Source organism: Haematobia irritans, chromosome 3, assembly GCF_050003625.1.
Source record: "Haematobia irritans isolate KBUSLIRL chromosome 3, ASM5000362v1, whole genome shotgun sequence".
NCBI classification, from domain to species: Eukaryota; Metazoa; Arthropoda; class Insecta; order Diptera; family Muscidae; genus Haematobia; species Haematobia irritans.
In genome coordinates, this window is record NC_134399.1 from 72,236,617 (window position 1) to 72,261,387 (window position 24,771).

Sequence of the window (24,771 nt, forward strand, 5' to 3'; positions counted from 1 at the left end):
GTCCCCGGTCTAACAAAGAAAAACACATTTTTTTTCAAAATTTGTTTTTATTATTCAACATAGTTTCCTTCAAGAGTGATACAACGATTATAACGAGCTTCCAATTTTTTGATACCATTTTGGTAGTACTCCTTCGGTTTTGCCTCAAAATAGGCCTCAGTTTCGGCGATCACGTCTTCATTGCAGCCAATTTTTTTCCCTGCGAGCATTCTTTTGAGGTCTGAGAACAAGAAAAAGTCGCTGTGGGCCAGATCTGGAGAATACGGTGGGTGGGGAAGCAATTCGAAGCCCAATTCATGCCATCGTTCTCAATGACTTGTGGCACGGTGCGTTGTCTTGGTGCACCTAGAGAAGGAATATGATCACCTCAATGTTTTAAGAGCAAAATGTTATTTTTGGACGGGAAACATTTAACATGTTTGTCGCAACCACGTTATGTTCTCGAAAATTATGTACCTGATTTCGGCAATCACGTATATGTTTTTCGAGAAAAGAACATGATTGCGACAAAAATGTTCCATGTTCACCGTCCAAAAATAACATTTTGCTCTTGAAACATGTTTGAGGTGATCATATTCCTTCTCTATTCCAAATTATCAAGGAACTTTTTACAATACCCTCATGTATTAACCGATTTTATTTAAATTACTGAAATTTTGCGGTAATTTTAATTTACCTCAGGCTAATACTTTTCAACACTCCTTGGAGATGAGATATATCAGACATTTCTGTTAAGGTTTGGATAAAGCTCCCATAACCATGTACCTATTAATTATCTTAAATACGGAAAAACGGTTTATCTTCCAAACTTATATCAATGATGGTGATTTACTAATTCAGTAGTGGTGATTTAGGGTATGATATAGTCTGCCTCGCCCAACTATCTATTTTTTACTTAGTGGTCTATTCAGGTCCATAAGTTTCATATTAACTAAATTGCAATATAGGAAAGAAACTTAAAGCTGAGCCTATAATAGCATAAGTAATGCAGTTCTGAGTTATTGCATTCAGAAAAAAATTTCGTGTGCGATTCATAAGGGAAAATATATGTATAAGATTTGGCGACGTCTTGTCTTTCAAAATCTTTGAAAACTGCAAGGCGACAACTGGCAACTCTAATGGATAGATTCTTTTTATAAAAACCAAGACATGATCACGTTTAAGCATTGCATGCAAACGATTCCGAATTTTTTTTTTGCTGGAGGTGCTATATGTTACTACGATGATGACGATGATTGTGCAGATGATGTTGGTGACGGCGGAACGACAGCAACAAAAGTAGGTAGGCTGGCTGGCAGCTTGGCACCCATCTTTGCGCATGCGCACAGCTTAAACTGCCAAACAAACCGAAATAAAAAACAGTTTCAATTTCATTTTTAAACAAATGCTAACCACAAAGAAAAGTTTAATGCATAATAAACATTCAAAGAGTGCGGTCGGTTGGTTGTGATAGAGTCGATCAATAAAACCGTTTGAAACGGCAATAAATTGGTGTTATAAATAAAAAAGTCTACTAGACAAATTGTGTTTTGTGAATAAATTTTGAATATAATCATAAAATAAACAAAAAAAAAAAAAATTAAATTAAAAAAAAAAACAATATAAAATAATTAACAACATGTTGTGTATTCAACAATTTTGTGCCTTAGTCGTAATCCTCTTATCCTTGTGTCATCTAGTCGAAAATCGAAGCTATAACAATGGTCTAATATTTTACGATCTTAAAACGAATAACACCCTATTACCGCCAACGGTTTCGGTATCTCGCGGTCGCAATTTGGCCAAAATGAAATTCTCTCCAAAGGGTTCGATATGGTCAACATTTGGAAAACCATGTGAATGTACGGGACCCCTGTGTGGCTGTTGTGTTGGCATCAAAGTGAAACAATTCAACTTTGATCAGAAAAGTACGTGCCTAAAATTGTCAATCAATCCCATTCGATTCGCTTCAAATTTTTTTTATTGGTTAACAAAACTATGTGACTCTACCATGTGGAGTTGTGTCATTAATATGAATTTGAAAACTCGAACAATTAATTGTTAATGTTATACATGTCTTCAATGTGTACTTTTATTATTCAGGAGATTTATGATAAGAAAAAGCCAATCGAACAAAACGTCTTCCAAGATGCCTATAGTAAAATTAAGAAATTTCTGTGTTTGTTCACAAAATTGGCGAAAATAATAAAGAAGATACGATTTAAGTGAAATTCGTATATTCGCTTGCTAATTGAATAAAAAGTGATCGCTTTGTAAAAGTTATTGAATAATTTCCAGACAAAAGTAAAATTATGTAATTTTATATTTAAGTGGTGATTTTACACAAACGTTAAATACTTCAATACATTAAAGTAGTGTATAAAATTATGTAATAATTATCGTAGAAAGATCCTGAAAGCAATTGCACAACACTTAAATGATGTTGTTATTTAAATGAAATATTACATTTTAGACAATTATTTGTCGAAAAAAATGCAAATTAACAAAATATTACAATGAGAATAAAATAAAAATTCCACCCCAGTGGGAGACATAATGGTTAGCATACCCGCCTTTTATGCAAAGACTCATGGGTTCGAGCTCAATTTCGACCACATGCCAAAAATTTTTTCAACGTTAGGTTAGGTTAGGTGGCAGCCCGATGTATTAGGCTCACTTAGACTATTTAGTCCATTGTGGTACCACATTGGTGAACTTCTCTCTTATCACTGAGTGCTGTCCGATTCTATGTTAAGCTCAATGACAAGGGACCTCCTTTTTATAGCCGAGTCCGAACGGCGTTCCACATTGCAGTGAAACCACTTAGAGAAGCTTTGAAACACTCAGAAATGTGTGATAATCCACCGCTGAAAAACTTTTTGGTGTTCGGTCGAAGCTGGAATCGAACCCACGACCTAGTGGGTTCGATTCCAGCTTCGTGGCAATGGTTTCATTCATTCATTTCCTATGGGATTTGAACCTGTGCCGTTTGACTTTTTCAATTCCATGGAAGGTTTCGCAAATTTCGATAATTTTTATTTTTTTTTATACAAAAAAATTTTATAGAAAAAAAAAATTTTTTTGAATAATATTTGATAAAAAATTGCCGCTGGTGAGATTTGAACCAGCGTTCTTTATTTTTTTTTCATTCATAATAATAAAGAACATCTCAGAAAGTAGTTAGAAGGTCATGCCGAGCAATTCCCGTTGGAATCGAAGAAGTTTTCCAATTTGTAAAAAGTAGATAATACGAAAATAAAAGTGTAACAAAAAATACTAATAAAAATAAATAGTAAAATTGAAGAATACATTTTTGTTTTTTAGTTTTTTTAAATTTCTTCATCATGACTTCAAATGACTTTCCAAGGCACAACTTTTAAAGTAATGCAGAGGATCCAAAAAGGGAGTACTTCCATCCTATGACAAACCCATGTAAAATTCATTGAAGATGATCCAAGTTTGTACTACTTCTGTTTGGGGATCCAAACTACTTTTTTTGGAAGCTCTTTTTTTGCTGGGATGTAATATGGTAACCAACCAAAAAAAAAACATTTTGTTCTTGAAACATGTTTGAGGTGATCATATTCCTTCTCTCGGTGTATACGGCCATAAGTTCGTCCGACTTTTGAAAACTTTTGCTGCAGATACAAACTGGTGAAAATTGGGATTTATATATCCATAAGGGAGTTATATCGAAACTACATTTGGCACAGCTCCTTGTATGTAAAAATTTCAAACAAATCGAATTAAAATTTCGGCTTTCATATGTTAGGTTAGGTCAGGTTATGTATAGTGACAGCCCGATATTTCAGGCTCACTTAGACTATTCAATCCATTGCGATACTACAGTGGTGAGCTTCTCTCTTATAACAGAGTGCTGCCCCATTCTATGTTTAGCTCGATGACAAGGAACCTACTTTTTATAGACGAGTTCGAACGGTATACCACATTGCGGTGAAACCACGTAGAGAAGCCTTGAAACACTCAGAAATGTCACCAGTATTACTGAGAGGGGATAATTAACCGCTGAAAAAAAATTTTCGTTGTTTGCTCGAAACTGGGTTTGAACACACGACCCTGTGTATGTAAAGCGGGCATGCTAACAATTTCACCAGCTTTCATGGTCTCAAGATTTCAAATCAGGCGATCGGTCTATTAGGTGTTACATCAAGACATGGACCTTTGTATACCTAATTTGGCATATTTCATTATTGACTTAAAACACCGCCAGATTCCCAAATTTAAAGCAAGAGGTGAAGTAGCTGGATCGATTTATATGGGGCCTGCAGACAAAGTACGAGTATATGCAAAATGTCAGCTCGATCGCTTCGTTATTGCAGGCAGATGAACCCCTATCACCATCCTATGGTTGTTGGTTTAAAAATTATACTTACACGCAAAAAAATATTTCTGTCCTCCCAAACGAAATTTTAGACAAACAAAGTTCGTTTCTCATTTGATTTTCGCTGTAAGGAAATTTATTTGGAAGAAGAGTATATACTTTTGGTGATAAACGTTTATTCTTTTCCAGGATGAAAAAAAAAAAAATTTCATGAAGACTAACTCATAAAAACAATACTTTCTGTCTAATTGCATTTTTCCTCATATCTTTCTCACTTCCACGAGGTTTTTTAGTCTTTATCACCTTTTTCTGTAATACAAACAATGTAGAGGAAATTATTCGATTTTATAAATTTTTAAATTTTACCTTTTGCCTGGAGGGAAAATCGAACCGCAGACCATGCAATTTTTAAGCCAATTTTTAAGCTATGTTGCTGTTATTGTCATCAATAGACAATTATCCATATAAGTTATATTTATATAGCATAGATTGCGGCGCCCAAGAGCCGATTAAACAAACTTTATTTAACAGAAACATACATTTAGTTGGGCTCCGTGGATCAGTGATCCGCCTTGCACGCCAAGGGTAGTGGGTTCGATCCCTGCTTCGACCGAACACAAAAAAGTTTTCTTTTTTTACATATATTCGAGATATGTTCGGAAGATTCCGATGTTCAACATTACATACTACTATATTAAATTGTTACTATCAACTGTTCTTATTAGAGGCTTAAAGCCAGAAAAGAACAGTGCTTATATAAACGAAATGGACTGTGTTGTTGTTTCAAAAATAATTTTTTGTATTGAAAAAATAAAAATGTTGTAACAAAAGAATTTTTTTGTGATAAAAGTTTAAAATTTTCGAAGCAATTCAAAAAACTCTAACAGAAGAAAGAAAAACTTTTTCGCTACACGTTTTCCAAACGTTTTTTTTTTTTTTTCTTTGCGTGTAGGTTGTGTAGGTTTAGGGTAATATTGATAATTTTTTCTCTGTAGTATTTAAGAGTTGACTAAATTCCGTAGGCTTCTATATCAGACTTATGTCACTTAATAAACGACTTTTACAATTGAGATCTTCTAAGTGTCATCCATTTGTCAACATTACGACTTGTGCAATGTATTCCATTGTTTACTTTTACAATAGCATAAACAGTAATTTTATAAATATTATTATTATCTGCAACATTAACATGCAATTAAATTCAATTATTTTTCTTTTGTCTTTTTGTAAAATATTTTAACACCCTCCGCCACAAATTGTTGACGCTGAGATTTGTTGCTACTATTACGAATGTGCCGGTGTCTTTCGTCAGCGATGACGATGCTGATAATGTTGCAGCTGCTGACATTGGTGTTGCTTCACACTTTCCATACAAAGACAACTTTCCCATTGTCGCTATGAAAATTATTTGCGCTTGGGGTAGTTTAGTTTTGGTTGTTTTTGCCAAGAAGAGAAGGGGAGCCAATAGAAAAGATGAAAATGAAAATTCCTTACTTCCATGCAAATGAAAACGTCTGTGATTTCCCAATAAACACAAACGTTTGAAAAATACTAAAATTCAATAATTTTTCAAACATTTTTTCAAAGGATTAGGGTAATATTCAAGTTGAGAAATTGTTGAGAAAATCGCGTTCTCAACAAAAAACAGACATTACCCTCAACAGTAAAATTCAACACAATAGAAATAATCTCTCAATTGTAATCCTCAAATTGAAATGTATCGCTACTCAATAATTTCTCAAAAAGTTTTCAATGTGAGGCAAATTAAAAATTAACATTGTTGCGAATATTTTCTAACCACAATTTGCATGAAAGTCAATCCCAGTTCTAACTGAAAGTCAACGCTAAATTTCTAGGGATTTTGTAAATTTTATTAATTTTTTTCGTTAAAAATATAATAATATTAAAAATAACATTAATAATATATAAAAATAATAATAAAATAATACCAATTAAACCATAATTTTCTTATTAAACGTATTAATAACTAAAACGATCAATACAACTTTAAATATCTTAAACATTTTTACATGTATAATTCCATTTCCTCCATAATGTCGGTGTCACATAACTATTAATTAATTAATTAATTATTAATTAATATGTTGGCAATTTGAAATAATTAATATCGAGGAATTTGCTGGCCTGCGTGTTAGAATAGATTCTATCAAGAGGAATTCACAAAATATCAAACTGATGACGGAATGTAAATTGATGTAATGCACATTTTCATCCAGAAGTTCTTGATATAGGAATTGTTGCACTTTTTTAATTGGTTGCACTTAGCAAGTTTTCTGGAATATTTTCTTTGTTGTTTCCTTCATCATTTTTTCACCGGTCAACATCTTGCAAGAATATAACATCCAATGATTTTAGTTTTCTGCAAAGCAGTCGAGTTTTGTGATTTCCATTACGTTTTATTTCACTTTTTGTTTTGAATTATCAATTATAGTTAGCGTTTTGGACTAATTTCACTCTTGTGTCAAAAATATTTCAATTTTTGTATTTCTTCCAACTGACCACGTACTTCGTGGCACAAAATGTATTGAAAACCACAAAATTCGATTTCATCAAGAGCGTTGGTGTCACAAAATTGTTGTAAAACTCATTAAAATTCGGGCAATTCGCAAGGAACTTGATAACCAGTGAGTTAGAATAAATTAATTTCAATTCGCAAAATAACAAATTAAACCGATGATGCGAGGTAAATTAAAATATCGATGTGATGCGAATTAACATGTAGTAGTTGTTGATATGGAAAAGCATAAATACCAAGTTTAATTCGTTGCACTTTGATTTATGGAAACTTTCTCTTTTCGATAAGCCACCATCATTTTCATCGGTCAACCTCTTAAGGTTTCAAGAATGCAGCATCAAAATATTTTAGTTTTCTGCAATAAGATTTAAATTTAGTGACTTCTCTAAAGTGTTGATTTAATTTTTCATATTGACTTACCAATTATTATAAACTATTTGAATCAGTTCCAGTTAATTATCCAACATTTTTTATCGGTCAGCTTTTTAATGTTTCAAGAACTTAGAATCCATAATTTTAGTTTTCGGCAAAGAGATATATATTTAGTGTCTTCCTTAAAGTTTCATTTATTTTTTTTTTTTATTTTCACTTACCTATTATTAGAAACTATTTGGAGTAAATTCAGTTTTTTGTCTAAAATTTTCCAAGTTTTTTATTTCTTCCAATTGACCACGAACTTCGTTGCACAAACAAGTATTGAAAACCACATGGTTTTTTCGTTGCATTTTAGGGTAGTGTTTTGTCAAAGTTTTCTCATATTATCTCCAACACCTTTTCAAATATTTCGTCAACATTTTGGCAAATTGGAAGTAATTCGCAAAAAATTTGATGATGTGTTGAAGATGAGCTGTTTCAAGTCAAGTTGAATTTATGTTGAAAATTATATTTACCCTCAAACCGAAAAGTTGTTGCATTTGAAAAACGCTCATCCTGTGTTTATTGGGTTATTTATTTATAAAAGTCGGTATTCACTTTCAATGACAATGTCACTCAGACTATTTTACTGCTGCTGTTGAGGTAGACAGCCAACAGACGGACAAGGTGATAGGCAATAAGCGAATTTGTCGTTCCATCAATTAAGCAAATGCCAAAGAAATAATGTTTCAACTGCAATTGTTTATTTTCTCGACTCTAAAAAAACTGTAATTAAATGTAATTGAGTTTTTTTCTTCTACTTGCAATACATTAAACATTATTGCATTGCATGTGCATGTTTTTAAATTTTAATATAATTCATTTATTTGGGATGTCTTTGGATATTTTAGGAAAATTTTTATGCAGATGTTATTGAAACAAAAGAAGTTAGGAATTAATTAAATAATTACATCTGGACAATTAAATAAACGCTAGGTACTCGAAGTTCGATGACACATTACCGTGAATTTGTCGTACAATTAGCAATATTGAAATTGGTTTTGTGTTCTCCAAAATAGTTTTGGGATATTACAGATTGGGTAACAGTGATGGCCTGACTATCTCTTGATCTTGAGTGCTTCCCGATTCTATGTTTAGCTCAAGGAAAAGTTACCTCCTTTTATACCCTGTGCCACTCCATGGCACAGTGTATTATGAGTTAGTGCATATGTTTGCAACACCCAGAAGCACATGAGATATACACATGGGGTCTCTGCTAATGGTCAGTGCCGGTCCCTTAGTCGATCTTGCCATGTCCGTCCGCCCGCCTGTCTGTGATAAAATGTTTGTTCTTGTGTTGGTCTAATCGGCTTCAAATTTGGCATAAATACGAGTATCTGTTTTGGGTCGGAATAAAACCATGCTGATTTCGAAAGAAGTCGGTTTCGATTTAGATATACACCTCATATGCACTTATAAGGACCCACAAGCCAGATGTTTACCCTACATCCAAAGAAAAAATACTTTCCTCCGGAATAAAATTTAAAACAAACGAAATTTCCCTGTAATGCAAAATATTTTCATTAAGAGCAAATACACCCGTATTGACGCCCAATGATTTTTAAAGAATGGCACTAATGATTTTTAAAGAAAAACAAGTACATACGGCCGTAAGTTCGGCCAGGCCGAATCTTATGTACCCTCCACCATGGATTGCATAGAAACTTGTACTAAAGACTGTCATCCACAATCGAATTACTTGGGCTGCGGTAACACTTGCCGTTGGCAAGGTATCTTGAAACTTCTTAACACCGTCTTCTCAATTGTAAGTTAGACCATACGGGGTATATATTAAACAAAACAAGTAAGGAAAGTCTAAAGTCGGGCGGGGCCGACTATATTATACCCTGCACCATTTTGTAAATCTAAATTTTCGATACCATATCACATCCGTCAAATGTGTTGGGTGCTATATATAAAGGTTTGTCCCAAATACATACATTTAAATATCACTCGATTTGGACAGAATTTGATAGACTTTTATAAAATATATAGACTCAAAATTTAAGTTGGCTAATGCACTAGGGTGGAACACAATATAAGTAAAAAAAAAATATGGGAAACATTTAAATCTGAAGCAATTTTAAGGAAACTTCGCAAAAGCTTATTTATGATTTATCGCTCGATATATATTAGAAGTTTAGGAAAATTAGAGTCATTTTTACAACTTTTCGACTAAGCAGTGGCGATTTTACAAGGAAAATGTTGGTATTTGAACCATTTTTGTCGAAATCAGAAAAACATATATATGGGAGCTATATCTAAATCTGAACCGATTTCATCTAAATCCAAATATCTAAATCTGAACCAAATTTGGCACACATAGCTACAATGCTAATTCTACTCCCTGTGCAAAATTTCAACTGAATTGGAGCAAAAAATTGGCCTCTGTGGTTATATGAGTGTAAATCGGGCGAAAGCTGTATATGGGAGCTATATCTAAATCTGAACCGATTTCAACCAAATTTGGCACGCTTAGCTACAATGCTAATTCTACTTCCTGTGCAAAATTTCAACTAAATCGGAGCAAAAAATTGGACTATGTGGTCATATGAGTGTAAATCGGGCGAACGATACATATATGGGAGCTATATCAAAATCTGAACCGATTTCAATAAAATTTGGCACACTTGACTACACTACTAATTGTACTCCTAATGCAAAATTTCAACCAAATTGGGGTAAAACTCTGGCTTCTGGGACCGTGTTAGTCCATATCGGGCGAAAGATATATATGGAGCTATATCTAACTCTGAACCGATTTCTTCCAAAATCAATAGGGTTCTATTCTGAGCCGAAACATATACTTGTGCCAAATTTGAAGTCAAGTGGACTAAAACTGCGACCTAGACTTTGATTACAAAAATGTGTTCACGGACAGACGGACATGGCTTTATCGACTCAGGGACCCACCCTAAGCATTATTGCCAAAGACACCATGTGTCTATCTCGTCTCCTTCTGGGTGTTACAAACATATGCACTAACTTATAATACCCTGTTCCACAGTGTGGCGCAGGGTATTAAAAGGCCGATTAAATACGTAAATTATTCAATTTGACAAAATTTTCTATAGAAATAAAATTTAAAAAAAAATTTCTATAGAAATAAAATTTTGACAAAATTTTCAATAGAAATAAAATTTTGACAAAATTTTCTATAGAAATAAAATTGTGACAAAATTTTCTATAGAAATAAAATCCAAGTGGGGAATTCTTCCCACTTAAATGTGAGCTAAATTATTAGTTTTTGTACCCAAAAGAATAGCAACAACCGAATTCCAATTACAACCAACAACAACAATGCAGCAATTTTAAATTAAGCCAAACGAAGTTTCAACAACCAACAAAACGGCGAAGAAAGCAACTACAGGGATTGATGGCAACAACAACAACAATGATGTGAAGTCTGACTAAGATTTTCCACTTCCACAAAAGTTGAAGGTACCACCAGTAACCATAAGTTTTGTTGGGTATAGTAATAAAATTTTTACAAAATTTTCTATAGTAATTTAATTTTGACAAAATTTTCTATAGAAATAAAATGTTGGTAGATTATTTTTAAGGATCGGCTATATATAACTATAGACCGATATAGACCAATTTTTGCATGGTTGTTAAAGACCACATACTAGCACCATATACCAAATTTCAGCCAGATCGGATGAAATTTGCTTCTCTTAAAGCCCCCCAAGCCAAATCTGAGCGTCGGTTTATATTGGGGCTATACGTAAAAGTGGTTCGATATGGCCCATTTTCAATACTTTCCGACCTACATCAATAACACCTACTTGTGCCAAGTTTCAAGTCTATAGCTTGTTTCGTTCGAAAGTTAGCGTGATTTCAACATACGGAGGGACGGACATACTTAGATCGACTCAGAATTTCATCACGACCCAGAATATATATACTGTATGGGGTCTTAAAGCAATATTTCGATGTGTTACAAATGGAATGACAAAGTTAATATACCCCCATCCTATGGCGAACGAAACAAGCTATCGACTTGAAACTTGGCACAAGTAGTTGTTATTGATGTAGGTCGGATGGTATTGCAAATGGGCCATATCGGTCCACTTTTACGTATAGCCCCCATATAAACGGACCCCCAAATTTGGCTTGCAGACCCTCTAAGAGAAGCAAATTTCATCCGATCCGGCTGAAATTTGGTACATGGTGTTAGTATATGGTCTCTAACAACCATGCAAAAATTGGTCCACATCGGTCCATAATTATATATAGCCCCCATATAAACCGATCCCCCGATTTGGCTTTCGGAGCCTCTAAGAAAAGCAAATTTCATCCGATCCGGCTGAAATTTGGTACATGGTGTTAGTATATGGTCTCTAACGACTATGCAAAAATTGGTCTACATCGGTCAATAATTATATATAGCCCCCATATTAACCGATCCCCCGATTTGGCTTGCGGAGCCTCTAAGAGAAGCAAATTTCATCCGATCCGGCTGAAATTTGGTACAGGGTGTTAGTATATGGTCTGTAATGACCATGCAAAAATTGGTCCACATCGGTGCATAATTATATATAGCTCCATATAAACCAATCGCCAGATTTGACCTCCGGAGCCCCTTGGAAGACCAAAATTTATCGGATTCGGTTGAAATTTGGTACATGATGTTAGTATATGGTATCCAACAACCATGCATGAATTGGTTCATATCAGTCCATAATTATATATAGCCCCCATATAAACCGATCCCAGATTTGACCTCCGGTGCCTTGTGGAGAAGTAAAATTCATCCGATCTGGTTGAAATTTGGAACGTGGTGGTAGTATATGATATTTAACAACCATGCCAAAAGTGGTCCATATCAGTCCATAATCATATATAGCCCCCATATAAACCGATCCCAAGATTTGGTTTTGGAGCCTCTTCTAGGAGCAAATTTCATCCGAGTCAGTTGAAATTTGGTACATTGTGCTAGTATATGGCCGTTAACCATGCCTAACTAGATCCATATCGGTCTATAGTTATATATATCCCTCAGATAAATCGATCCCCAATCACACAAAAATTGGTCCATATCAAGTTCATAATTGCATATAGCCCCCATAAAAGCGACCCCCATATTTCTATTCTGGCTCCCTATGTACCGTGCAAAAGTCCATATCGATTCGTAATTATTTGTAGACTTACATACCTTTTTGTCTAATATATACCACGTGTGGACTAACTCACAATTTAGAAAACGATTTAAGATACCACAACCCAAGTTATTCGATTGTGGATGACGTGTTTCGTAGAAGTTTCTACGCAATCCATGGTGGAGGGTACATAAGATTCGGCCTGTCCGAACTTATGGCCGTATATACTTGTTTCAGTATAATTTCCATTAAATTTTGCACAAGCAGTACAATTTATGGTGTCGTTGACATCGGTTCAGATTTAGACATAGCTTCCATATATATATATATATATATATATATATATATATATATATATATATATATATATATATATATATATATATATATATATATATATATATATATATATATATATATATATATATATATATATATATATATATATATATATATATATATATATATATATATATATATATATATATATATATATATATATATATATATATATATATATATATATATATATATATATATATATATATCTTTGGCGCGATTTGCACTCATATGTTATGACCACAGAACAGGGATGATAAATAGCTTTCTTGAAATTTTACTAAATCCACTTCAAAAAATCACTTTTTTAAGCCGAAAGATACTTTTTGAAAGAAATCGGCCAGGATACAATGATTTTATTATGGTACTTCCTAAAATAATATTGTCATCCATAAATTGCTCAATTCGGACAATGTAAAGTGTGAAAAAGGCCCGAAATTGGAACGAATTACTGTTGGATTCTTTCCATTGTATCGAAAACTTATCAACACCAAATTTCATGGCCGTGGCAATTACAGTCTTATCGATATCTTGAAAACGACAATAAAATGAAACTGTGGACATTTAAGACAAGGCCGACTCAACTGGTAATGCCAGACATGAGGGCAATGCGTGACTTAGAAGCTCATTCGGATTCAGACGTATTTGTTAAAAAATGAAACCTCTCAGAAGTGGATACCCACTTATAAGAGGTTAATTTTAATGTGATAATACAGCGAACGTTTCACGAAAATTATCACCTTTTGAAAGGTATCCGTTTTTCAGTGAGTCAAAGTTTGAGAAGTATTTGATTTGGGAGAAGTTTTACCATTGTATTTAAGGACAAAGTACAACGGTACTTTTTATACTCAAATAGTATCGAAAAAAGTACAAAAGTGTCAACCCTGCAATAGGCCATAGTTTTTCACTCCGACTTGCTTGAAAGTTTGCACGGGAAGTAGAACTAAAATTCTAACTATGCACGACAAATTTCGTTGAAATCTGTTCAGACTTAGATATAATTTCCTACATATAGCTTTCGCCCGATGTGCACTCATATGAATGAAGAGACCATTGTTTTACTCCGATTTAATTGAATTTTGGGAATATAATCTTTTATATATTGCATCCAAAAAATCTGGAGGATTTGAGATGATATCGAAAATGTAGGTCTTCAAAATAAAGCAGGATATAATATAGTCAGTCCCGCCCGTCTTTAGACTGTCCTTATTTGTTTATAGTCAAGTCCGAACGGCGTTTCACATTATTTGTGAAACCACGTAGAGAGGTGATTAGCGAATAGCTTAACTATATCATTGAGAATTTGATGGCTGTCTAAGACCGTTATGAGTTGTGTAACATGATGTACTTGTAGTGGCTTTATTTTATACTTTACCATAGAATATAATAAAGTCTCTACCATATAATATAAATAAAGCTTGATCGTAATGAAATTCAAAGTCGATCTAGTCCTGTTCGTCTGTCTTTTAAAATCGCCCTTACCACCTAAAGAAACAAGATATCCGCTTGAAACGTTGCACAAGCAGTCGCCTTGTATTGCAAATGGGACCTCAATAAGGAATATCACTCATCTAAACCGACTGTCAAATTTGATTTTATGGCCGCTTGAGCCAAAAATTTCATCTGATCCGCCTGAAATTTCGCATTCCAGAAATAAGTTAGGTGGAAACTATATCGTTCACTGTAGTGATTTGGATTCATCGTTCCTTTTGTACAAAGGAACTGCTTCCTTCAAATCGTTCCATCGTTCCGGCTTATTATATTTTTCATCACTGTCATCTACTAAAAACAGACATGACATTGTTTGTTTACTTTGTGCAACGAAGTTCGTGGTCAATTGAAAGATACAAAAAAATATGGAAAATTGATTGAAATTAGTTCAAATAGTTTATAGTATAATAGTAAGAAGAAATATAGAATGAAGTGGAAATTTTAAGGAAGTAACTAACAGGGCTGTGGAGTCGGAGTCTGAAGATTTTGCTGGAGTCGGAGCCGGAGTCGTAGATATTTTGCTCGACTCCGGCGAAACAAAATTTGAAATTTTTAATCGACCAAACACTGCCAACGTGCCATCTGTGCCAGTCTTGAAAGCCACTTGAAATTCTTTACATTAAATTAATGGCCTCTAATGTCCATAACTGATAGACCATTTATAAATCGATGTTTCACCATTTAGGGAGCCACCGTGGTGCAATGGTTAGCATGCCCGCCTTGCATGCACAAGGTCGTGGGTTCGATTCCTGCTTCGACCGAACACCAAAAAGTTTTTCAACGGTGGATTATCCCACTTCAGTAATGCTGGTGACATTTCTGAGGTTTTTTAAAACTTCTCTAAGTGGTTTCACTGCAATGTGGAACGCCGTTCGGACTCGGCTATAAAAAGGAGGTCCCTTGTCATTGAGCTTAATATGGAATCGGGCAGCACTCAGTGATAAGAGAGAAGTTCACCAATGTGGTATCACAATGGACTGAATAGTCTAAGTGAGCCTGATACATCGGGCTGCCACATAACCTAACCTAACCTAACCTATGGCTCCATCGCTACACTTCCAATCGACAGTCGGCTGAGTGGACGGCGACCGGTGAACCGTCTCCGAAGCGTCGAAAGAGTCAAAAGTCCGCTGGCAAAGTAATGACCTCTGTTTTTTGGGATGCGCATGGAATAATTTTTATCGATTATCTTGAGAAGGGAAAAACCATCAACAGTGACTATTACATGGCGTTATTGGAGCGTTTGAAGGTCGAAATCGCGGCAAAACGGCCCCATATGAAGAAGAAAAAAGTGTTGTTCCACCAAGACAACGCACCGTGCCACAAGTCATTGAGAACGATGGCAGAAATTCATGAATTGGGCTTCGAATTGCTTCCCCACCCACCGTATACTCCAGATGTTGCCCCAGCGACTTTTTCTTGTTCTCAGACCTCAAAAGGATGCTCGCAGGGAAAAAATTTGACTACAATGAAGAGGTGATCGACGAAACTGAGGCCTATTTTGAGGCAAAACCGAAGGAGTACTACCAAAATGGGAACTATCTTGAAGGGAATTATGTTGAATAATAAAAACGAATTTTGACAAAAAAATGTGTTTTTCTTTGTTAGACCGAAGACTTATCAGCCAACCTGTTAAAAGAATGATCGGTTTTGCATGTCAAAGGGGTCTGCTGAAAATGTACACCTACGGTAGGCTACCAGGACTCAAGCGCAGCCGATGGTAATGGTGTGGCCGTTACCATGATTTGCGGCCGATTTTCGCTCCCTGCTCGTATTCATCGACCGTGGGATCAAAATAAAAGCCGAATATTATCGAGCTCTGGACAAACAAACATTTCGGCCACAGACCGTGGACATTCCAACAGGTCTCAGCAGTGGGAAATATCCTAAAGACAATATTGAAGCTAAGGGTCCTCATATTGTTACTTAGTCTATAAGGATTCATGTTAATCTATAGACAGGTTATTAGTAACAACATGTAAGTTCGCCCAGGCCATGAAGCGAAACCAGACGTTTTTTCAATGGTTTATACTTTTCCGGAAGCACAAAGTCATTGTAAAACAATTTTTGGAAAATTTGCCCTATTTTCATCGATATATTTTGAACCACTTAACTTATCACAGTTCCAATTATAGACGTTTTTTCCTCATCTCAATACCTTGCATTCAAATACGAACAACGATATAATCGGATAATTATAGCTCGAGATATAATTTGTTTAGTGAAAACAGGCCGAAAAATTAAAAATAACGGGATATTTCAATTTTAACCTTCATTTTCGAATTCAGCAGAATATATAAGAAAAGTCACCTCTCATCAAATGTACATGAAAAACCAAATTATTTTGTAAATTAGTGTAATTATGAACCCATATGGACCAATTTTTGCATCGTGCTTAGAGGTAATAACTATACTTATACCACGTACCAAATTTCTAGTCGATCAAGTTGCTCATCCGGGAGCCTCCGCAACCCAAATCGGGGATTGGTTTATACGGGGTCCGATAGGGCCCATTTGCAATACCATTCGACCTACATCAATAACAACTATTTGTGCCAAGTTTCAGGTCGACGGACGGACGGACACCGCTGGAGCTACTCAGAGTTGATTGGTGTTACATGCTGAGTTTTTGTTTTTGATATGGGGCTATGGTAAACAAATAATTGATGAACGCAAGGATGATGCCGGAAGATAGGTTCCAGGAACGTGTAACATATTGTCCAAGAACGTTACACCGAACGATCTATAAATAGCAAGCTTTCCAAACTGTTGATGGCTAATTATTTTGCATTATATTTAAAAACATTGACAAAGTTTTCATAATTTCATTTAATACGTACCCAATTTTTATACCCTAAACCACATAGTGGTCAGGGTATAATAAGTTTGATCGGCCAAAAAATGTGCCCACCAGAAATATTGATTTTAGACCCCATAAAATATATACCGATCGACTCAGAATCACCTCCTGAGTCGATCTAGCGCTTGGTGTCCGTCCGTCCGTCTGTCCATGTATTGGTTGTTCACAGGATTCCGGTCGCAATTATTAACCGATTTTGATAAAATTTGGTACAGGGAGTTTTTTGGGCACAAGGACGAACGCTATTGAATTTGGAAGAAATCGGATCAAATTTAGATATAGCTCCCATATATATGTATCGCCCGATTTCGACAAATGGGGTCACGGTGAGCGTTTTTTCAAACGGATCGTCACCAAATTTGGCAAAAGGTAATCTTTCCCATCGCCCTTCAAGTCTGCAAAATTTCATCCAAATCGGTTCAGATTTAGATATAGCTCTAATATATATGTATCGCCCGTTTTTTCTAAATTTGGCCATAAAACCCTTATTTATCAACCGATCTTACTCAAATGTGGCTAAATGTAGTCTTCTATAGCACTAACTATATGTGCAAAAAATCGTCGAAATCGGTTCAGATTGAGATATAGCTTCCATATATATGTATAGCCCGATTTGCCCAAATTTGGCCATAGAACCCTTATTTATTAACCGATCTTACTAAAAGTTGGCTAGATCCAGTCCTCTATAGTACTTACTATATGTGCAAAATTTCATCGAAATCGGTTCAGATGTAGATATAGCTCCCATATATGTATCACCCGATTTTGAAAAATTCGCCCCTAATAACCTTATGTTTGACCATACAGGCCTCATTTCTTAACTGATCTTACTCAAATCTTGCACAAGGTAACCTTTTGTGGTATTAATCAAACCAGCAAAATATTATGCAAATTGGTTCAGATTTAGATATAGCTTCCATATATATGCATCGCTCGATTTTCCCAAATTTGGCCATAGTACTCTTATTTATTAACCAATGGTACTCAAATTTCAAATTTTGATGTACTATCCGATCGTACTTATACGTACTTGTAGCTCTTACATAAGAATATTGCTCGATTTTTACAAATTTGTATTTATTACCCACACTAATTTAACGATTTTCTCTTTTTTAATAATGGGCTCAATATTAGTGGCATACTAACCCCGTAGGTACAATATCAACACAGCCAGTGTTGCTAGAAGTAGGGGAAATTCCCAATATGTAGGGTTTTTCTAATATTTAGCGTCTTGTAGGGACATAGGGCCACAATGTAGGACATTTTCACTCAACACAATTTGTAATAATTTTTACATTTTGGTGGCTCTAGAGGAGGAAATTAGAAGCCGGTAAGGCTTGGTCTTTAACAATGTGTGGTAAACTTTATTCCTGTAGAAAATTTTGTCAACATTTTATTTCTATAGAACATTTTGTCAAAATTGTATTTCTATAGAAATTTTTTTTCAAAATATTATTTCTATAAAAAAATTTTCTCAAAATTTTATTTCTGTGGAATTTTGTCTCAAAATTTTATTTCTATAGAAAAATTTCTCACAAAAATTTGTTTATCGAAACTTTTTCCAAAATTTTATTTTTATAAAGATTTAACAAAAAAGATTACTAATTTGGGTAGAATTCTACCAACTGTGGCAACCGTGGTCGTAATACAAAATTATATTCTAAGTTATATACGTTGCATATTCATGTTTTAAGATAATAAAGTACTTAGAACCATTTTTGTTTTGTAAAATTTTTTAAAATTAACGAAAAATATAGTAGGGAAAATTGTTTGGAAATGTATGGGAAAGTAGGGAACTTTTTTGTCATTGTAGGGTAAACCGAACATTTTCCCTGGCAACACTGACTATGAGCTATAGTCAGATTGACACAAAACACCCATAGACATGTACCCCTTAATTTTCTTAAATATGCAACTGCGGTTTTTCTCCCAGACTTATATGTTACCCCACAAATGCTTATGATTACTAATTCTGTAATGGTGGTTTAGGGTATGATATAGTCGGCCCCGCCCGACTTTCTACTTTACTTACTTGTTTGATCTTACTTTTAACAAAATGTATTTTTTCTCTTTGTTTTTAGTGTGTGCGAATGTTACATTTGTTCAGACCAAACAAGAGCTAAATTTGGAAATGTTCCTCAATGGCAATCAATCGGCCAAGTATGCTGTTTCAGCGCGTAATCCTTCACCTTTCTGTATTCCGATCATGCTTAACATTCCAATGTCAATGTGTGTGCAAATGTCTGACGTTGGATTGCAAGGAGATAATATGCATGCCTGCATGGATTTCATGGTGCAATTGGCCACAACAGGTCTCTTTGAAATGCACTTTCAATGTATGCAAATGGGAGCACAAGGTGCTCAATGGGTATTGCCAGCGGGAGGGCCAGTAATACCTCCGTCGCAGAGTAAACTAACAAATCGTAGTGAAAATGATTACGAAGAATATTATGATGAGGAAATGGAAAATAGTTTGGAGAAAGAATCTGAGAAAGCTATAGCTGATAACGATAGTCTACCCAACGAGACAAAAGATGAAAATAAGGCTGAAGAAGTATTTGACGATGAAAATGATGTAACGAATGAAATATTAACAACTCAGGAAGCTCAACAGTCAACTAAAGAGATTGAGTCGATATCCAATGAAGAAATAGTCAATGGAACCGAACAAACAGTCTCAAATGATAACATCAATGAAATATCAACGGAAATGGATTTCGTGGGTCCTCACAAAGATGTATCGTTGGAGATGGAAGATTCTGCTATGACAACGGTTACAAGTGATTTATCAAATGATATTAATTTGGATAAAAGCAGTGATCTTAGCTCGCTATCCACTATAGAGTCCATAGAAATCACAACCGAAACAAAAGTGAAAGAAAATACGGTATCTATTGAAAATGTAACTGAGATCATGGAGAATGTTACTGAATCACAATCGAAGGAAGTGCAGTCAATTGTTAATATAGTCACCAATTCAACGGAAAGAACTGCAACGACATCTACCACAACAACTCCTGTGCCGGACTTATCAGCTACGGAGAAGGTGACTTCGAGTATTACGGGAAGTGATATTGAAAATAATACTAGTACTGACAATAGTGAATATGAAGATCAAGAAACTAATGAGGGCGAGGATGAGGAAAAAGAAGAACATGACGAGGAAGGTAAGATCACTCCAGGAAGCTTATCATCATAAGTAGGGTTTAATATAACAGGATTATTTTCAGCAATAGAAAAATATATCCATTGTTTCTCTTCACATTCTGATTTTTTACTTTAGAGACTATTTGTTCAACGATCGCATTGTTAACTAAGTAACCCATATCCTTCACTGTATATTTCGAAGAATAATATAAAAAGATAATCCTTCTGCAAAAAAAAATTCAAATGATTAGAACTCATTTTTGAAATTCACATGTATACGAATTTCAATTTATTGGTGGGATTATCACTGCTTTTTTTTAAGGAAGAACGTAAAGCTCTTGTCGAAAAGTCGATTTTCGGTTTATTCGAAAGTCCAATTTTTTTAAAACCCGGTTAAAACCGAACAAATAGAAATTAGTCTACATGTGTTTTAAAAACTAATTGCATTCTATAAAACAAAGTCTATTGCATACACTAAAAGAAAATTTTTCTTTCCTGTTCTTTAAAAGTAGATAAAAAATTGAGACATTCGTCAAAGAACTTTTAATAAGCTAGGGTTTATATGCTCTCAAAGAAAGGGTTTTCCAACAAAGCGGAATTTCTCATTCTCGTAAAGGAAATGGGAAATCATCGTAGAGAGATGGGTTCACTCTCTTTACAATGATTTCAGGGTGATAACGTCGAGTATGTTGCGAGAACAAAACTGCATGGAGTACTCATTAGTGTAGCTAGACAATTTTCCTAGGGGGCTATATCCCCCTAGCTAAAAATTGATGAACTGAAGTTTTATGTTCAATTAAAGTTTTATTTTATAAAAAAGAATAAAAAATCAGACTTCAACATAACTAGACAATTAATTTATAATAAGCAACTAAAAGTAGCTCCACACTTTTTCCCAGCAAAAAAAGTGGGGAGTTGCTATAAAGTCACAACTTCAAAAACTTTTCCACAAATGTCCTCACAAAGAAGTTAATTATTTTAACTACAAAGGAAGTGTTTTAATTCAATTTTCATAACTCGTTTTTATACCCTGCGTCACACTGTGGTACAGGGTATTATAAGTTAGTGCATATGTTTGTAACACCCAGAAGGAGACGAGATAGACACATGGTGTCTTTGGCAATAATGCTCAGGGTGGGTCCCTGAGTCGATATAACCATGTCCGTCCGTCCGTCTGTCTGTTAACACATTTTTGTGATCAAAGTCTAGGTCGCAATTTAAGTCCAATCGCCTTCAAATTTGGCACATGTTCCTAATTTGGGTCAGAATAGAACCCTATTAATTTTGGAAGAAATCGGTTCAGATTTAGATATAGCTCCCATATATATCTTTCGCCCGATATGCACTAATATGGACCCAGCAGCCAGAGTTTTATACCAATTTGCTTGAAATTTTGTACAAACTTAACACTTAGTCGTATAGTCAAGTGTGCAAAATTTGATTGAAATCGGTTCAGACTTAGATATAGCTCCCATATACATCTTTCGCCCGATATGGACTTATATGGCCCCAGAAACCAAAATTTAGGCCGAATTTGGTTGAAATTTTGCACTAGGAGTACAATTAGTAGTATAGTCAAGTGTGCAAAATTTGATTGAAATCGGTTCAGATTTAGATATAGCTCCCATATATATGTTTTTCTGATTTCGACAAAAATGGTCAAAATACCAAAATTTTCCTTGTTAAATCGCCAGTCGAAAAGTTGTAAAAATGACTCTAATTTTCCTAAACTTCTAATACATATATATCGAGCGATAAATCATAAATAAACTTTTGCGAAGTTTCCTTAAAATTGCTTCAGATTTAAATGTTTCCCATATTTTTTACTAAAATTGTGTTCCACCCTAGTGCATTAGCCAACTTAAATTTTGAGTCTATAGATTTTGTAAAAGTCTATCAAATTCTGTCCAAAGCGAGTGATATTTAAATGTATGTATTTGGGACAAACCTTTATATATAGCACCCAACACATTGGACGGATGTGATATGGTATCGAAAATTTAGATCTACAAAGTGGTGCAGGGTATAATATAGTCGGCCCCGCCCGACTTTAGACTTTTCTTACTTGTTTATTTATTTATTTATTTAAACGATATATAGATTTCTATACTGATGGCTCCAAATTGTATGGGCAAGTGGGTTTCGGAGTATATTCTAAAGACCTGGAACTTCGAATAGCGAAAAGAGTACCTAATCACTGTAGAGTTCTTCAGGCTGAAGTAATAGCAATAAAAGAGGTGGCGAATTGGCTGAGAAGTAATGTTCCAACAAATGCTGACATTAATATATTCTCATGTTGTTTTAATTTTAATTTTCTTAACCCTCTGTACCTGAGGTGGTCTAATTTTAACAACACATAACTGAAGTGGGGTCCAGCAGGCCTCACTTCTAAACTGATATCCTACGTTTACATCCGATCAAGAAGTTTTTGGTCATATTTTCCATAAAAACATATGATTATTAAGCAAACACTGGCCGCTGTGCGTGCATAAAGAGAAAGGGTAGTGAGAGCGGAGAGATCGATGCTTAATACTTTAGGAAGATACGCACGAAAATTTATTTTGCGGTGTCTGTCAGACTACGACGTCAGCTACAGAGGGTTAAATAAGGAAATACGGTTCATTTCCCGAACCTATTCCAATGATATCCCACATATGCTAATGTTTACTTATTCGGTAGGAGTGTTTAAGGGTTCCGCCCGACTTTCTATTGTACTCACTTGCGTTTTAATTGATCGACTTCAATCTACTTTTTAATTGGAAAAATTTTGGTAATATATTTTTTTCTGTGCAATCTTAGTATTGCACAATGTGAATCAATGTATGAAGCGTATCTTATGAAAATGAATAACATCACTATTGGTTGTAAAATAAATACATATTTTTTATTTTTCATTTCGTCTTTTAGATAATAATGAACGAAAAGATCCTGAAAATGTTAAAGCAGACCAAGAATTGGCCATTAATATAACTGAAGCTACAACGAACCCAACTAAAGCTGATAGCACGGATGATGGCACCAATGATGACGATTATGAGGAATATGAAGATGAAACTGATATAACAACAACAGAATCAACAAATTTTGCAGAAAATAAGGAAGAAATTACCATTAATGTTACTGGATCCAGCATCAACGCAACTAAAGCTGACAGTACGGAAGACAACTCCAATGATAACGATTATGAGGAATATGAAGATGAAAGCGATATAACAACAACAGATTCCACAACGTTTACAGTAAGTAAGCAAGAAATGGCAACGAATATAACTGAGGATACAACGAACGCAACTAAGACCGAGAGTACGGAGGATGACCCCACCGATAATGAGTATGAGGAATATGAAGATGAAACCGATATAACAACAATAGATTCAACAACTTTTTCAGCAGATACAAATAAAGAAAATGTTGTAGTTAAACCTTTGACAACAACTCCAGAACTGCCAACATTATCTTTAGAAGACAAACTACAATCTGAAGGTTTACTTGTCAGTAATATCCAAAATATGTCATTTCCAATTGAAACTAAGCTCAGTGTCAACGATAGTGCAGTCGATATTAGCAATACTACCCATCACATATCAGATATTATTGAAATACACAAAAATATTGCAACTGATGATGTGAACACAACTCCATCCACACATTCTCGTGCACTACTTAGCCAATATTCACAACAGGATCACAGACGACCTCGTCTGCATCAGCATTTGTCACCAAGAAATCCCATATATAGGAGATTCCAAAGTAATTATCGTAAACATCATTATGTGTAATTTAGCCTTAGCTGATAACATTAAGCGGCATTAAAGCTTTTCTTCAAAATGTAATCTTCATTAGTTGTTAATGTCCACAAATGAGGAGATAGTATTTAATTTGTATTTATTTATTTATTTACATGTGTACCTATTAATATAGAAATTAAAATATAGTGAATAACCATAAATATCACCAAACCATTTTTTGTGAAAACTCATTACATGGAGGATTATTTCAGCAATTAAAGTGATCGATGATTATAAAGATGAATATGTAAAAAAAAACAAAAATGCAAATATGAGCGGAGCCATATGACGCTATAATACGAGAATAGAGTAATCAAAACCGGTCTGTGAAAACCGGTTTTTCGTTTTGCACCGATTGCCGGTTTCGTATAAAATCCCATTTTCGATGGACCGATAGAACCGGTGTTTTTTTTATCAAAGAAACCGATTTCCGGTTTTTTATTTTCAATGTAAACTGAAATAAGAAAACATCCCGAATGTTTTTTCTGCGCACTTTCAACTCGTTTCTGAACACTTCCAACTTAGTATTCGTCCAAGATGTCCAATAAAATATGTTGGTTTTCTAAAGAAATCCCAGAGATATTTCAATAAAATATAAGCAAATCGTTCTTATTCAATTAGGAGCGTCAACAAAATCTTTGATATTTCTTACGTTATTACTTGACTTAATTTGGTGTACCTTTCTGTAGGCAATAAGCTCTGTTTGTGAACATTTTGAAAAACAACAAAATGATTCTTCGAAAGCCAAATGCAGTATGTACAAAAAATTGTTT

The 24,771-nt window shown here is 34.6% G+C and overlaps 1 protein-coding gene and 1 long non-coding RNA gene across 2 annotated transcripts; one reads left to right on the forward strand and one right to left on the reverse strand.

The window, feature by feature from the left end:
- Positions 1-1,618: 1,618 nt before the first annotated feature.
- LOC142230984 (uncharacterized) lies at positions 1,619-24,144 on the forward strand. The gene is made up of 3 exons (XM_075301603.1): positions 1,619-1,907; positions 19,145-20,230; positions 23,118-24,144. Exons 1-3 carry the CDS (start codon positions 1,619-1,621, stop codon positions 23,987-23,989), a joined length of 2,247 nt encoding a protein of 748 aa, XP_075157718.1. The 3' UTR covers positions 23,990-24,144.
- On the reverse strand, positions 7,129-7,802 carry LOC142229962 (uncharacterized). Its single transcript, XR_012720538.1, has 4 exons — positions 7,748-7,802; positions 7,451-7,628; positions 7,278-7,357; positions 7,129-7,212 (listed from the first exon to the last, which is right to left on the reverse strand). It is a non-coding gene; the product is annotated as an uncharacterized LOC142229962 (long non-coding RNA).
- Positions 24,145-24,771: the final 627 nt, after the last annotated feature.

What these genes read in the sequence shown, in the direction of transcription:
- LOC142230984 (XM_075301603.1), top strand. Translation starts at nt 1,619, where the DNA reads ATGTTGTGTATTCAACAATTTTGTGCCTTAGTCGTAATCCTCTTATCC. An exon ending in ATTCAACTTTGATCAGAAAA is followed by an intron (nt 1,908 to 19,144) that starts GTACGTGCCTAA and finishes CTTTGTTTTTAG; the next exon opens with TGTGTGCGAATGTTACATTT. An exon ending in AGAAGAACATGACGAGGAAG is followed by an intron (nt 20,231 to 23,117) that starts GTAAGATCACTC and finishes TTCGTCTTTTAG; the next exon opens with ATAATAATGAACGAAAAGAT.